This window comes from Microtus pennsylvanicus, chromosome 2 (genome assembly GCF_037038515.1).
Source record: "Microtus pennsylvanicus isolate mMicPen1 chromosome 2, mMicPen1.hap1, whole genome shotgun sequence".
Taxonomy (NCBI): domain Eukaryota; kingdom Metazoa; phylum Chordata; class Mammalia; order Rodentia; family Cricetidae; genus Microtus; species Microtus pennsylvanicus.
The window spans coordinates 33,626,748-33,641,479 of NC_134580.1; the positions used below are offsets into that span (position 1 = coordinate 33,626,748).

The window sequence follows — 14,732 nt, forward strand, 5'->3', positions numbered from 1 at the left end:
AAGAAAACAAGGGCCGGAGGAACAGGAGTGGGGACTGGACAGGAGGTGCCTGAAGTCAGAGTGGAGAGAGGAGGTGCCAGCCTCACTCGCCCAGGGGACAGGAAATGTTTACTGCCTGTGGCTTCCTATCAGCTTCCAGCCTCACATTTCTCCATTTGTCTCCCGCCCACTGGGTCTCACCTCTCTCTCACTCAGGAATTAAGGCCAATTAGAGGTTGGAGCCACCATTCCAAGGGCCCAGTGACCTCAGGTGAGAATGCCTGAGTCTGACAACACTGAGAAGCTGCAGCCCCAGGGGAGAGAGGAGTGTGCTCCTTCTCTGAGGCCTGTGGCAGTGGTGGTCCACAGGAGAGTGAGTTCCGGGATAGCAGAGTTGCCCAGGGAAACCCCGTCTCGAAAGAATCAAACGAAGCCAACAGTGAAAACAGGGAGGGCGCAGCACAGGAGTCAGGAGCTGGAGCTCTGGTTCTTGCTCTAGCTCAGCAGGGCTTGGATTTCCTCTCGTTCTCTGGCTTCTCCCATACCACCTACATTTGTGGAGGAACTGAGATGGGACTGTATAGTCAGCAGCCCTGTAAGTCCACGGGCCGGTAGAATATCTGTTTGCTCTGTGAAGGTTCGAGGATCCCAGAATGCAGGCTGGGGACGTGGATCCAGATCAGCCCACGCGATCCATGCATGGGTATGGCCATCTCAACAGTCCTCATTCTAGCACCTACACATGCCAGCCGAGGCACAAGGCTTATTTACCCTTCTTATCCCACCTGATGCTTCCTAAACCCTGCAGCAGTAGAATCCTCAAAGTGATCCAAGAGGGTACCCAGGGAGGCTCCTTGGGTTGGGAAATCATGCATTTACCTGACAAGGCATACCAGGCTAATTAAAACTTCAAATGCATTTGCTTTGGACTGGCATTGCACCAGCTTGTGTGAGGAGCCTGGTTATCAACTCTGGTCAGAAACTCTGATGGGCAGCTATAGATAGATACTCTTGGTTTGTAAAAGATGAAAAACGGTGAATTATCTCCCACTAGATGCAGGTTGTCAGTAGACTCTGTTCCGGAGTCCAGGGGAAGAAATGCTCGCCATCATTTCTGCAGAAGCCTTAGAGCTCAGGGGGTCTGGTTGGTCTTTGGAGACAAATGTCCACTGTTTCAGGACTAATGCAGATGCCCAGTGGCTGCTGCAGGCGGCAAACAAAGGCTATGCAGTCCTGACACAGTCCTGACGTTCTTCAACAAGTCCCCACACTGCCAATCTACCCTGATGTCCTTATTTGACAGATGGGAATATTAAGTCAAGAGAAGTCATAGCCATCCAGGGATGCTCAGAATCTTTCCCAGGATGTGAACAGAAGCCTGGGAGCCTGGCTCTGAGGCTAGTGTTCTGCCCTGCCCCACGGCCAAAACATCCCCTCCTCTCTTCTTCACTATCTCCCCAACCAGGGTTTTGATTAACCAAGGCCCTGTTCAATATTCAGTTACTGTTTGACTCCCTTGGCTAGACAAGGTCAGAGTAGAGAGCAGCAGGTGGGCCAGGGCCCAGCTCCCATGATTCTACCTCACCCTTAGCCAGGCCAGAGGGGGACACCTGCTTCTGGAACCCCAAGTACATTCCAAAGGGCTGTACTGATTGGCTGAGTAAGAGCTGCCTCCAGCAGACTGGCTCACTTTTTTAGCTTTAAATGTCCTAGGCAAAGCCACTTTCCCTCTTCTAGCCTTAAATTCTCTCTCTCAATGATGAGTTGCTTTTGGATGGTCCCTAACTAACTTCTAGAACTAAATTTTATGACTTCTGAAGCAATAATATTTTCTCTGATCAACATAGGAATTTTGTACTAATCCAATGAGAAATTGATATCAAGCGTAAGAGGAATGTGAGGACTATTGCCACTACCACAGTTGTTAGTGCTCCAAGCGTGTGAGCACGGGGGATGAGTGGTGCCAGGTGGACTGCTTGCCAAGCACAGAGGCCCTGGGTGTGTGGAGGGTGTGGCAGAGCCAGCCTGCAATCCTAGCACTCTGGAGGAGGTAGAAGCAGAAATTCAAGGTCATTCTTGGCTGCACAGTTTGGGAATGAATGAATGCAAGTCAGAAATGGAGGAAAACAAAATGAATGAGGTTGGTGCCAGAAAAAAAAATCCAGAACCCAGACTCTCCCCATCAAATTCGTGCTTTGCATAGGCTGCCTGCATGTGGGCAGCCACCTCCTAGATGCTGTCTCATTCAGTTAGGGGAAGGCTGGACTTGCTCAAGTCCCAGCTCTTGGGTGAGTGTGAGCACTCACACCCACGACTGCATAGCAACCTCTGCAGTGCTCACCAATGTGAGGGGTGATGCAGGAGAAACTAGGAACGCTGAGACCACAGCCACATGAAGGAGAGAGAGGCCAAGGCCAGCACACAGGCGCTGGGAGGGAGAATGCTCTAAGAGGGTTACACACAGAGCAAAGCAGAGAATGAACAGGGTGGGGGTGAGATGGAGAGGCTGGGTCCTCTTTTAGAAGAAGCCTCAGGGACTGAAGGGTCAGGCCAGGGGCCAGATGCACACCTAGGGGACAAGAAGTGCAAAGTCCAACAGATGCGTCAGTTTTCAGAGAACTGCCAGTTTTGTGGGGGATAGGATGGAAATAAGGGAGAAATAAAAAGCCAGACAGTTGAACACCCTGATGAGCCAAAGCACCCTATAGCCCCTCCACCACGTCTGCTCCTTCCGTTATGGTTGTGGTAAGAGGTTTAGGGGACCGGAGGAGGCAAGGCCTGGCAGGGACTCCAGGATAGGGTGATGCAATGAGGTTTGGGCAAGAGGCCAGGGTGTGGGGTGGGGACCTTGAAAAGCCCAAATTCAACGGCTGGGGCCTAGTTATCTTTTTTTTCCATCCCTAAGTCCTCCAGACAAAGTAGAAAACTGTCCCTTCCCCAATTGAATTAGCTAGGGTTAGCCGCCTCCACCACCCCCTAGTTAAACAGATAACTAAAATCAGCTCACCTCTGACAAAGGTCCTATCAAGCCCTGAGATCTCGGGCGGGGAGGGGGTGCTGCTGTGGGCAGAGGGAGGCTCAGAGCTTGGAGGTAGAGGAGAAACAACTACTGTTGTCATCGAAGGGGTTCAGCAATCTGGCATGTGGGGTTCCTTGTCCCAGCAGCTGGGACTGTCACCTTCCTCTTACTTCCTAACGTCCTCTCCTCATTGAAACAAACCAATGTGGGCTCTAACTCTGATTTCCAAGCCCGTGGGCACCCATTTTCCAGGCACTAAGAGTCTGGGTCTGCTTATTACCCGGAAATAAGAATTCTCCATAGAGGTTTTCAGGAACCTTCGTTCTGATGCTCTTGGGCCCAGAGAGCCTACGTCTCCCCAGCTTCCGACCCTGGTCCCAGAAGTCTGTGTCTCAATTCAACTACTGCTACAGGAAATCAGCTTTTCTCTTCCTCCCAAGAGCTGGAGCTAGAGGGAAACCGCCCACCCCCCTTCAGGCGCGCGCGCACACACACCCCTCCCAACACATCCGTGCACCGCCCTGGGCCGATCCCGCCCCTAGTCCCAGTTCCCCCAGTGCCAGGATCCAGGGGTTCTCCCTAAGTTTTTGGATCTCCTCGCCTGAAGAGCTTGAGGGTGGGAGGCGACGCAGGAGACTGAAGAGAAAGGGGAGGGAGCCTCTGTCCTTCTTCCCGGTCTCAGTCTGAGTTGATGGGGGAGGGGAGGATGAGACTGGCCCCCACATAACCTCCCGACCCTCTCAGTCAGTGTTCCCTCTTACTGCACGCGCTTACCCAGCTTCAACCCTCTCAATGGCCCCACGGAGGATCTCAAAGTTCCTCCAGTGCTCCCTAAGGACCGGCCTCCCCGCCCCCCTCGACTCCCACCCACCACAGGTCCCCAGCAGCCCACAAATCGCCAGAGACTCTAAGCTCTCCTCCCGGTTGGCCCCGAGTCCCTGCCTGCACTTCTCCAGCTTCTAGATTCCTGTCCTCTCCTCATGCCACAAGTCTCGACACTGATCTCACACTCCACGTCGGCCACGGTGCTTCCCTGCTCCAGCGCGGGCCCCCAATTCTAGCTTGGGCCCCCAACTCCAGTTCTAGTTCTTTCAAACTCCGCCCTCAAACTCAAGTCTTGGTCGCCTCCACACTCCGGCGCGCCCCCAATCTCCAGGTGGCCCCCTGCCCCCTTCCTGCCGCCAACCTCACCACTCACCCTTCCCTTCCCGGCCGGTAAAACTCCACGGAGAAGCCGAAGAGGGAGCCGGGGGGCCCGGAGAGCACCGCCGGGGCCTCCGCGTCTAGGTTGAAGCCCCCAACCTGGAGTGGTGGCCGCCACAGTAGCAGCAGCAGCGGCAGCAGCAGGGCGCGGGGCCCCCAGCGCAGCGGCACCGCGTGGAGAGGAGACTGTGGCGACCGTGGCGTCCTGCTCCCCATAGCGCCCGCTCTTCCCTGTCCTGGGGCCACCGACCCGGAGCCGCTTCCTAAACCTCCCAGAGGCGAATGACTCAACGCGGGGAGGAGTTTGCCAAACTCCCGGCTGGGCCCTCCCCCCGACCGCCGGGCCGGCTGGCGGGGGGACATTCCTGGGTCCCCGGGACGCCGAGGCCGCGCCCCGCACCCCGAAGGGGGCCGCACCTCTGAACCCCTGGCTCCGGCCCCAGCTGGAGACCGGTGGTCTGGCTTGGCTCAGACTGGGCGGGCTCGGGTTCTTCGCCCTCCTCTCTGCTCCCCCCCCCCTTTCCAGATGTACAACGTAAACGCTCGGAAAAGTAGTTGGAAAAAGGGAGCAGAGAATTTCCTAATGAGGAAAGGAATCACCTCTGGGGGGCTGAGGGAGCCTGAACAGTGTGTGTGGGGGTCTCCCTCACTTATTCAGGAAAGAAGCTTTGGGGTCGAGAGACAAGGGACTCCTCTGGCATCCAGCCAACAGGGATTCCCCCTTGCCTTCCGGGGCCACTGGGTGCCTGGGTTCGGGCCAGCTGGATTAGGGACTCTCAGCCCAGGCACTGAGTGCTTCCAGGCAGCCTGCTGGAGCAGCTTCGCTGACTGCGGGAGTTCCGCGGCTGCCACTTCCCAAGCTGATAGAACAGGAGTTTGAGGTCTCTGACACGGGAGCACTGGGTCTCAATTCTCTGGTTCTCTTTAATATAGGGTTTGGAAGTCTCTGTTATGGCCCTTTCTTGGATTTGGCATCTCGCCAAGTGGCCAGCCCCTCTCTTCAGTGACTTCATTAGGTTGCCTGATTTCCTGGAGAAATCCCAGAAACATATAAAGGGTGGCGTGGGGCGTCTTCAAAGGGAACCAACTTTCAGATTCTATTGGTCATCTTGATCACCCCCATGGCCTGTGTAAGTAGAGGAAGGGGTTTTAGTAAGTGGAGGTACCTTTATAGTAGGGTACATCAGGCAAGATCCTAGTCTTTATCTTAGTCCGTCCGGGGATGGGAAGAGAATCTTAGAGTCTCTCCTAATAGCCTTACCTTTCTACTCCTTTCTCTGCCTTCTTCCTCCAGGACTTCTCCCCTTCTAGAATAATGCCCCCAAAGTTAAATCGTGCCTCCTTTGCCCTTCTCTTTTGCTCCACTGTGGCCTGTGGGATTTCTGAATACAAGTCCCAGAGTCAATTTTTTTCTCCCTGCCGTGTGCTTCCCTCATCCAGTCTCTCTGCTACCTTGCTTCCTATTCCCAGTCACCCTGCTAGGTGTTCAGAATTGCATCGGCAGAGCCAGCTGCAGCCCCAGACAGTCACGGTGGCTCCATCCAACTTTCACATCTGAAGGTTCTGACCCTTTGACAGGTTAGGAACTCAAGGAATCTGTTGGTCAGGATCTGAGCAAGCTGTGCCCAAAGGTAATCTCTGGTGGGTGAGACCAGCCAAGGGGAACCCCCTCCCTTGAGAGAAGGATGGAGCCTTACTGTTTCTAGAGTTTCATTGTGAACCTTGGGTTCCACGTGTCTGAATCCAGCCCTCTCCTTTCTCAACCCAGACTCTCTCTCTTTTTTTTTTTTCTCTCTTTAGATTTTTTTTTTCCCCCAGGATTTAGGAGCTGGGGGAAGGAGGGGAGTGTACAGCTAGGGAGGTGTGTGACTCAGATTCTCCCAGGAGCCTTGGTGGGGGACAGGGGACATAGTGTCCTGCCCTAGTCCTCCTCCTCAATCCCCCAACATTGGCCAACTCAAACAGGCCCCCTCCCTGTTCATTCCTTGCTCCTGTTTACACAGGAGCCCCTTAGTCATTCTCTGGCTAGCTTTTCTACTCTCCCCAATATTCCTCCTCTCCTGGCTCTCCCTGCCCTTATAAGTCCTCACCCCGTGGCCCGACACCTCGAGCTTGCTCACTTGTCTTATTTCCCTTTGCCTAGCTAGCTTCCCTTTCACCTGCTTCTTGTTGAATCTGAACTGGGATTTCTTCCTGCTGGGAGTGCTTCAGCATCCCCTCCAGGCCAGTTAGAGAGGATCCCCAGAGGCTCTCCATCCAACCTTCTTCAGAAGAGAAAATTGCTAGAGAGTGAGGACTTGGTCTAGGTCACATGGCTAATCGTGGAGAGTCTCAGACCCGAGGGCTGGTTTTTTGCAGCTGTTTTCTGTTTGTGTGTGGGATCATGCACAGATGACATGAATTGGGTCAGAGGACAATTTTCAGGAGTTGGTTCTCTTACTTCCCCATTTGGATTCCTGGGATCAAATTCAGGTCATCAAATTTGGGGTAACAAGTACCTTTACCATTTTGCCAGCCCAACTTGACTTGGGTGCTTTGACCCCAAACCCATGCCTCTCCTCTGAGCCCACTGCCTGGGTCCTCAGCCTCCTCTCAACCTTTTGCTCTCTGCTTTGTATCTCACCTCTCTGGTCAGTCTGAGGGCCTCTGTTTATCTCTGGTTCCCTTCTCAGATCTGACATCTCTGGAAGGCTCTGTCCTGCGGCTCAGTGATAACGATTTGCTGTGATGGCTATTATTAATCATAGTGTGCTCCATGATGGTGACACAGAGGGTGAAGGACCAGACCAGGACACTCACCCAGCTCCTGCTGCCCGCAGAAGAGTGAATTTCCACAGAAGAGTGCAGATGCACATACAAAGCCCGAAGTCAGGAGTCATGGGAAGTCAGGAGTCATGGGAAGCTCTGACAGCCAGGTTGGGGTGAGAAACAGCAATGGCTCATCTAACACATGCTGGGTTCTGGGCTGAGTTTTAAGCTGTTTCTCCCGAAGGCTAAGCATTGAAGGTGTATGGCGGCTCTAATTTTACTCTTAGGAAACCCAGAGGAGTAGCCAGCAACATCACACAAAGAGAAAGGCAGAGGAGCACCCAAAGCATCCCAGGACTTTCTGAGGCTTGCTCCACCAGTGCTAGCCCTCTCCAAAGCTGTGTCCTACGGGGAGCAGGATCTTAATCTAGACCTGCTGTCCTTGGGGTGGTGTGAGAGGAGGATTGTATGCAACCCAAGGGAAAGGTTTTTATGTCTGAGTGTAATTTCTCTAGGGTAAGACTCCTCAGCTTCCTCCAGAGTCTCAGATGCATGTAAATGGAGAGCACTGAGTTTAAGAAGTAGGGTTAGGGTTAGGGGCCTGTAGAAAGCTTGGCTGGAAAAAGGGCTCTGGCTCTTTATCAGTAGCTGGGCCTGTAGAAAGCTTGGCTAGATAAAGGCTGTGAGCTCTTTATCAGTAGCTGGGCTGACTGGCACATGCTTGTAATCCTAGCACTTGGGAAACTGAGGCAGGAGGATTGTGAGTTCTAGGCCTGTGTAGACCACACAGTGAAACTTTTCATGAAAAATCCATAACCTAGCCGAGTGGTGGCACAGCTTTAATCCCAGCACTAGGGAGTAGGAAGCAGTGGGATCTCAGAGTTTGAGGCTAGCCTGGTCTACAGGATGAGTTCCAGAACAGCCAGGGCTACACAGGGAAATCCTGTTTCTACAAACCAAAACACAACAACAAGAAAACAAAAACCAACCCCAACAACAACAAAATGAAAACCCCATAACCAACCCCTTTTGCTCCCGCCCCAAACTTTCCTTTCTCTGGTATAACTGAACGCACATGGGTCATAGGTGTGCTAGGACAGACTGACTCTCCAGCTCCGGAAGCATGGAGAAATGGGTATTCACTACCCGAGACCCCAGGCTACTGGTTTCCCGCCAGAGCAGTCTCTTTTACTTGAGGGATTGTTCAGACTTAATGTTCTCAAAAAAGATGACACAGTTCAGTGAATAAGGAGACAGGAGAGACTGGGTCCTGAGCTGGAGTGGAACAGCCGTGGAGGAAGGAAAGGCGTCCCTTAAAGAGGATGAAGCTGAGGGGAGGCGGATCTGCAGAAGCAGAGCAGGAACCTGCTACCATAGAAGCCTGCTGAAGTTGGGGCATTGTTGTCTGTAAGAGAGGGAAGTGGGAAAGTACAGGAGTAAGCCCTCTGAACTCAAGGCTGTCACTGCCCTGACTCAGGTCTCTGTTTAGGGGAACTGATGGCTCCATCATCTGTGAGTCACCATTCACCACCCCACCCGTCTGCCCCGGGAGAAACCCCTCCTCATGTGAGTCCTAGATTACACTGTCCTTCCCACCCCCACTTTTCTCAGGATGGAGGAGGAGGTGGATGAAAAGTGTTCACGGGGGACAAGAGCAGTCCTGGGGATAGTGCTTAGGTCCTCTGGGGGCTGTGGAACTCTGACCCTAGTGACTAAAATGGTGACTGGATAGTTATGCAGACGCCAGACTGGGAGTTTCCTGGACTGGGCAGGGGTGGAGGGATGGGGACTAATAATAAGCATTGATGGAGAAGGGGAGGACTGAAGGACCCTGAGAAAAGGGACCAGTTCAGGCCCCAGTTCAGGCCCAGTCCAACTTTCTTCAGTTTTCCTTTTCTTCCTTCCTTTCTTTCTCTCTCTCTCTCTCTCTCTCTCTCTCCCTCCCTCCCTCCCTCCCTCCCTCCCTCCCTCCCTCCCTCCCTCCCTCCCTCCCTTCCTTCCTTCCTTCCTTCCTGTCTGTCTTTCTCAGCCCTTTTGGGAGTCACCTCAGGGGCATTCTAAACACTGACCTCCTTTGATTTGCTCTTCTTACCTCACCCCCATTTCTTTCCCTCACTCTTTCCCCTTTGCCCACAGTCCCTACCTCTGGAGAAGAAAGGAGTCCCTGGCATTTCTTAGCTGAAGGGCTGGAAGCTGAAAGGAGAGACTCTGGGTGGGAGCTGTAAGTGGGAGTGTCAGCTTCCTGGGATGGCCTTCCCAGATGTGAGCACATCTGGAGCACATCAGGGAGGGACCTGGAGCACCAGGATTCCCAGTGCACATCCGATTGAGGCTACAAGGGACTGTGGATGAGCCAGGAGTTCCCTCCTTCTTCCACAAGTCTGCCTGCCATTTCTAGCTCTTTGTGGAACGATTACCAGCCAAGATAGGAAGTTGAAACATTGTCAGGGCCCTGTCAGGGAGGATGGCAAGAAAGCCAGGATTGTGCCCCAAATCCAGGCATCTCAGTAGCTACAGCTCTTTATGTCTCTATAGAGATGATAGTATTTCTGATCTGGTAGGAGAGTGTGTGTGTGTCATGATATATTCTGTGTCCTTAACACATAGCATGAAGCTGAAGCTGGAGATAAGGCCCAGCTTGCTTTTCAAGAACAAATCCTCCTCAGGAGGTCACTAAACCTTTGGCTCTCTTCATCTCTCTACTCACCCCAAACACACACTCCTTCTTTGGTTCCAGATCCCCCTTGTCCATCATCACCTCACAATGAGCACGTTTGTTTTCTAGGGATCACATGAAAGGCTAAGAATAGGTAGGCCTCCTTACCCTTCAATGAGCGTTACCTATCTCAGCACTGAGTCATGGGGTTTACAGTGACCTCACAAGGATTCCAGCTGTCTGCTGCAGCAAGCATTGCATCAAGGTAACACAGAAAGTCTCTGCGGCTAGAATTCATGAGGCCAGTGATAGAGCACCCCCAGATTGTGTGTGTGTGTCCGTGTCCCTCCCTTTCTTTTAGAACAATAGCTGGAGGAGGAGTCAAGCCTTAAAAGATTCTTTCATTTATTGGTCTGTGGTGGTGGCACACACCTTAACCCCAGCACTTGGGAGGCAGAGGCAGACGAATCTCTGTGAGTTCAAGGCCAGCCTGGTCTACAAAGTGAGTTTCAGCACAGCCAGGGCTACACAGAGAAACCCTTTCTCAAAAAACAAACAAAACAAAACAAACAAAAGGTCTACCATGGACTGGAGAGATGACTCAGCAATTAAGAGCACTGACTACTCTTCCAGAGGACCCAGGTTCAGTTCCCAGCATAGCAATTCACAACCGTCTGTAACCCCAGGATCCAACACCCTCACACCAACACACATGCAGACACCAGTGCACACAGAATAAAAAAAAAATTGCCAGGCGGTGGTGGCGCATGCCTTTAATCCCAGCACTCGGGAGGCAGAGGCAGGCGGATCTCTGTGAGTTTGAGACCAGCCTGGTCTACAGAGCTAGTTCCAGGACAGGCTCCAAAGCCACAGAGAAACCCTGTCTCGAAAAACCAATAAACAAATAAATAAATAATAAAAAAAATAAAAAATTTAAAAAGTAACAAAAAATTAAAATAAAAATAATCCATTTGTTTATTTTCTGTGTGTATGTGCACGAGTGTGCATTTTTTGAAATATAAAGGCAGATATTGGGTATTTTCTTCAATTGCTTTCAATCTAGTTTTGAGACAGTATACATAATAAATAAACAAATCTTAACAAAACACACATACACTCATAAAGAAAAATAAAATTTCACAAATAACACTGAATTTTTAAAATCAGGTTCAGTATTTTGAAGTATATTGGAAAGTGGTTACATCTAACTAAGAGGATCACTAAGTGACTCACATGGTCACTTGATGGTAAAGGTGCCATCTTTAGCTGTAGTCATTTTGATGGGCACAAGATTTTAATCCCAGCACTTATGAAGCAGAGGCAGGAGGATCTCTATGAGTTCCAGCCCAGCCAGGGCTACGTAGTGAGTTTTAGGACAGCCAGGAACACAGAGAAATCCTGTCTTGAGAAAAAAAAATTAAAACAAAACCAAAAAACCCCAAAACAACAACAACAACAAACAAACAAAATTCCTCAAATCCACCACTACCACCAAAATTTATATAGCAAAGACCCAGCACCCACTCCTCCCCAGCTTACCTTAGCGGCTGGAAGAGCATGAGCTTCCTGACCCTTTGGCTGAGATCCCTTTCAACAGCTGTCCCCCAGCTTACAGGCTGAATGCCAGAGGCCTTCCTGTCTCAGGTTCAGATCAACATTTAGCTAATGCATCCCATAAAATCTAATTCTGGAGATAGAGGATAGGGCTAGGATCTCTAAGTCTCCAAGATAGAGGGGAGGCATGTGATAGAGATTGACCTTGGAGGGGAAATTTGGGGGAGTCAGATGCAGAGCTGTGTCACAGGGGAGGGAAAAGCTCTAGAAAACTGGGTTTTCATTAGATCACTTCCTTCCGGCCCGGCTGCCATGGCCGGCCATACCTCTCCACTGGAGGTCCCACTCTGCCCTCCAGCTGTGAGCCAATAACTTACTCTAGTTCTAAGAAGGGTGAGTAAGGAGGAAGGCCAGACTGGGAGGTGCAGGGAAAGAAAACCAAGAGGAGGGGAGGGGGGGTGGAGGGGTGTGAAAAAAGAAGGCAGAAAGGAAGTTATTATCAGGTTGGGAGTCTTTGGGAAATGGCGAAGCCATCAGAGAGGAACAGCCAGGGAAGGTGAAGGGTGTGGCTGCATGGCAAGACCCTGTCATCCTCCAAACAGAAGAGGAAGAGGGTCTCATGTCTTCTGCAACTCACTTTCCTCATTTTGGGCATCTGAGCTAGCTAAACAAGCCTGTGATGGTGGTATTTTCGGCTCAAAACCGATGGTTCCTCCCTGTGAACCCCAAAGTCTGCAAGGGGCAGCCACGGGGCCTTCACTCTAACTGTTTGACTGAACATACAAAGCTCTGTGAACTGGAGAAAGGAGGGGAGCTGAGTTGGGTTGGAGACTTTGTTGTTTTTTTTTTTTTTTTTCAGACAGGATTTCAGCTTGCAGCCCTGGCTGACCTGGAACTCACAGAGAACCGCATCCTTCTGCCTCCTGAGTGCTGGGACTAAAGGCCTGCACTACTAGCATTACTCGAGAGTAGAAGTCGGAGAGAGGGCTCAGAGAAAAGGAGAATGCCTAGGAAGGATGAACCACAAGTGCTGTGTGAAACAGAAGTGAGAACGGAGGTCCTGAAAGATGGTGGAAGAGAGAAGGAAGGAAGAAGAAAGGAGAAGAGAAGAAACGGGAGGAAAAGGGCGGTAGACTGGTGTGGGGTCCTCAAGTGTGGTAAGCAGATGAACTCTGGAAGCTGCTTGAAGGAAAAGTTCAAATCAAGCAGTTGGTGAGGAATTCTCCATTGGTCACCGAGAGGCAGCTGCAGATCTGAGGAGGCAGGAAGTAGGCCACCTGGTTTGCTTTATCCCCAAATCCCCTTCTCTCCAAGAAGGGCCTAATTTTCTATGTCATCTGTCATTTTTAGGACCTTTGTTGGTCTTCTACCCTCCTGACCACTTTATCTCTTGGACACAGATTTCTGGTCACCCCCCACCCCCCCTTTATCACATGTAGGTTAGTCTCTTTGTCTGGTCTCTAGGTCCAGCTCTCCTGGTCTCTTCACCATCTGTGGCAGGCAGGGATAACAGACTGGAGGTGTATCCCTGTTCTCTGCTCAGCGCCCCTCCCCCTCCAAGCCAAGGTTGAGACAGTGATGCAACTGTCCCTTTGGCCCTTTTCCTGCTCCTGAATCCCAGGGGTGGTGTATGGGGTGGGAGGAGGGGTAGATCTGAGGTGGAAAGTCTGACGCTGAGTTCAAGCCCCTAGCCCCACTCAGATTGGCTGAGTTCATCTCTTCAAGCAACCACAGCTGGACATTTTCCATATGATCACCTCAGGGAGCAGGGCAGGACTTCAGAAACTCAGGCAGCTGATAGAGCTTCACAGAAAGCAGGCTGCAGGCCAGAGCACCCTACATGCCTCCAGTCTTCCTTTTCGCTTCATTCTGCAGGCTGTAGTCCCTGGGGTGGGCGGGGGGGGGGGGGAGTGGAGGGGGGAAGGGGTATAGAAAGGGCTCTGAGCCTGGAGAAGAGCCAATGCTGGACCTGTGTGTGGGTCCCAGACAGACAGATTTCCTCATCCCTCCATTTCATCACTGTTTGTACCAGCCAGCTTGGGTGAGGTTTCTGTGCGGCATGAATGTGTATGTAACCTGTGTATACACACGCACACGCACACACACACGCACACACGCGTGCGCGCACACACACAGGCTTTGAACTGTATATACTTGTGTCAGTGTTTACTAGGATGGGTTTTCTGTGACTTGAGTGGTCAACAGGCCAAAACTGGGGGTGCTGTGTGGGTATCAGCCTCTCTGCTTTCTCTCAGTGGTGTGCGAGATGAAGCAGCAGGTTTGAGATGAGGGCTACTTTTTTCTGACCACTGTTTCCCCACCAGCCAGCCCTAACCTCACTTAGCCTTCAGCTTGTTTGTTTGTTTTGTCTTTTTTCTAGGCAGGGTTTTTCTGTGTAGCCCTGGCTATCCTGGAACTCACTCTATAGACCAGGCTGGCCTCAAATGCAGAGGTTCATCTGCCTCTGTCTCCCAAGTGCTGGGATTAAAGGCCTGTACCCCACTGACTGGCTGCCTTCTTTCAGCTACAGAAACCAGAGGGCCATTAGAGACACAGGTTTGGGTGGGGGCAGTTCACTAGCCGCATATGTAGGGACTGCTGGGAAAATAACTGGGCTCCTGTCATGAAGGCTGGGTGCTTGCTATTTATTTGTTTGGTTTTGCCTTTTTGAGATTGGTTTTGCTATGTAGCCTTAGTTGGTCTAGAAGTTCCCGAGAAGCCCAGGCTGATGGCAAAAGTGGAGTAATCCTCCTAGCTTTGTCTCTTAGTGCTAGGATTACAGGTGTGAGCCCCCAGGCCTAGCTAAACCTGTCTTTGCTGGGGGCACTGAGAGTGGAGGGAGAGAGTGGAGAGGGCTGCAGGCTGCATGGACAGGAAGCACTCGACTGTTTGTTCCTTCTCTTTCCTGCCTCCTTTGTGGTGGCAGACTGGCTTCCTTCCTTGCTTCAGCACCTTGGCTCCCAGCTCATTTCCGCTCTTATATTCCCAGTGTGGCTCTCAACCTTGCACAGCAGAGTTTTTCCGTGCATGGTCTTTCGGGCAAGGGACCCCTGGGTGGGTGAGTAAGGGACTGAGGAATGCCAGTGAGATCCCTCTGCATCCTTCCCTCACCCTATCCAAAGCTAGTGTCCCCGAAGGGAGAGGAGGGAGGGTTCCTTTGCCAGGGATGGGAGCACTGACCTGGATGGGTGGTTTACCTGAGATTGTTTCTCCTAGAAGATACCCCAGCCCAGCTCAGCCTAGCTTCACTCTTTGTATCCCTACTTGGCTGTCTTTGCTTCAATCTGCCCCTGCCCCACCTCCCACCTCCATCCACTGCCCTACAAGTCAAGGAATGTAACTTTTCTCTCTCACTCTCTCATTGATTAGTCATGGGCACCCCATCCCCGTGGGAACCGTTACTCACCCTTGCCCCCCCTACCAGCATTTTCCCCAGAACTGGCTTAACTCTGCAAGAGGGCACTTAGTCAGCTGTTGGACACAGAGGTGGAGTGGGGGCAGTGTCCTGGAGAAAGTCACTTTTGAAGCAGTGTTTGATCTTATGGTCCAGAAACAGGAGCCTCCTCCCTCCTG

The 14,732-nt window shown here is 51.8% G+C and overlaps 1 protein-coding gene across 2 annotated transcripts in view; it reads right to left on the minus strand.

Moving 5' to 3' along the window:
• Positions 1-11,167, minus strand: part of Itga5 (integrin subunit alpha 5) — a 28,141-nt gene extending 16,974 nt beyond the window's left edge. The window contains exon 1 of one of the 2 annotated variants that reach the window (XM_075960864.1): positions 4,197-4,484. In XM_075960864.1, the coding sequence (XP_075816979.1) occupies positions 4,197-4,417 (221 nt within the window). In that variant the 5' untranslated portion in view covers positions 4,418-4,484. Of the gene's footprint in view, positions 1-4,196; positions 4,485-11,144 lie in introns of those variants that run through there. The other variant, XM_075960865.1, reaches the window with a different exon arrangement.
• Between the last annotated feature and the right edge of the window lie 3,565 nt (positions 11,168-14,732).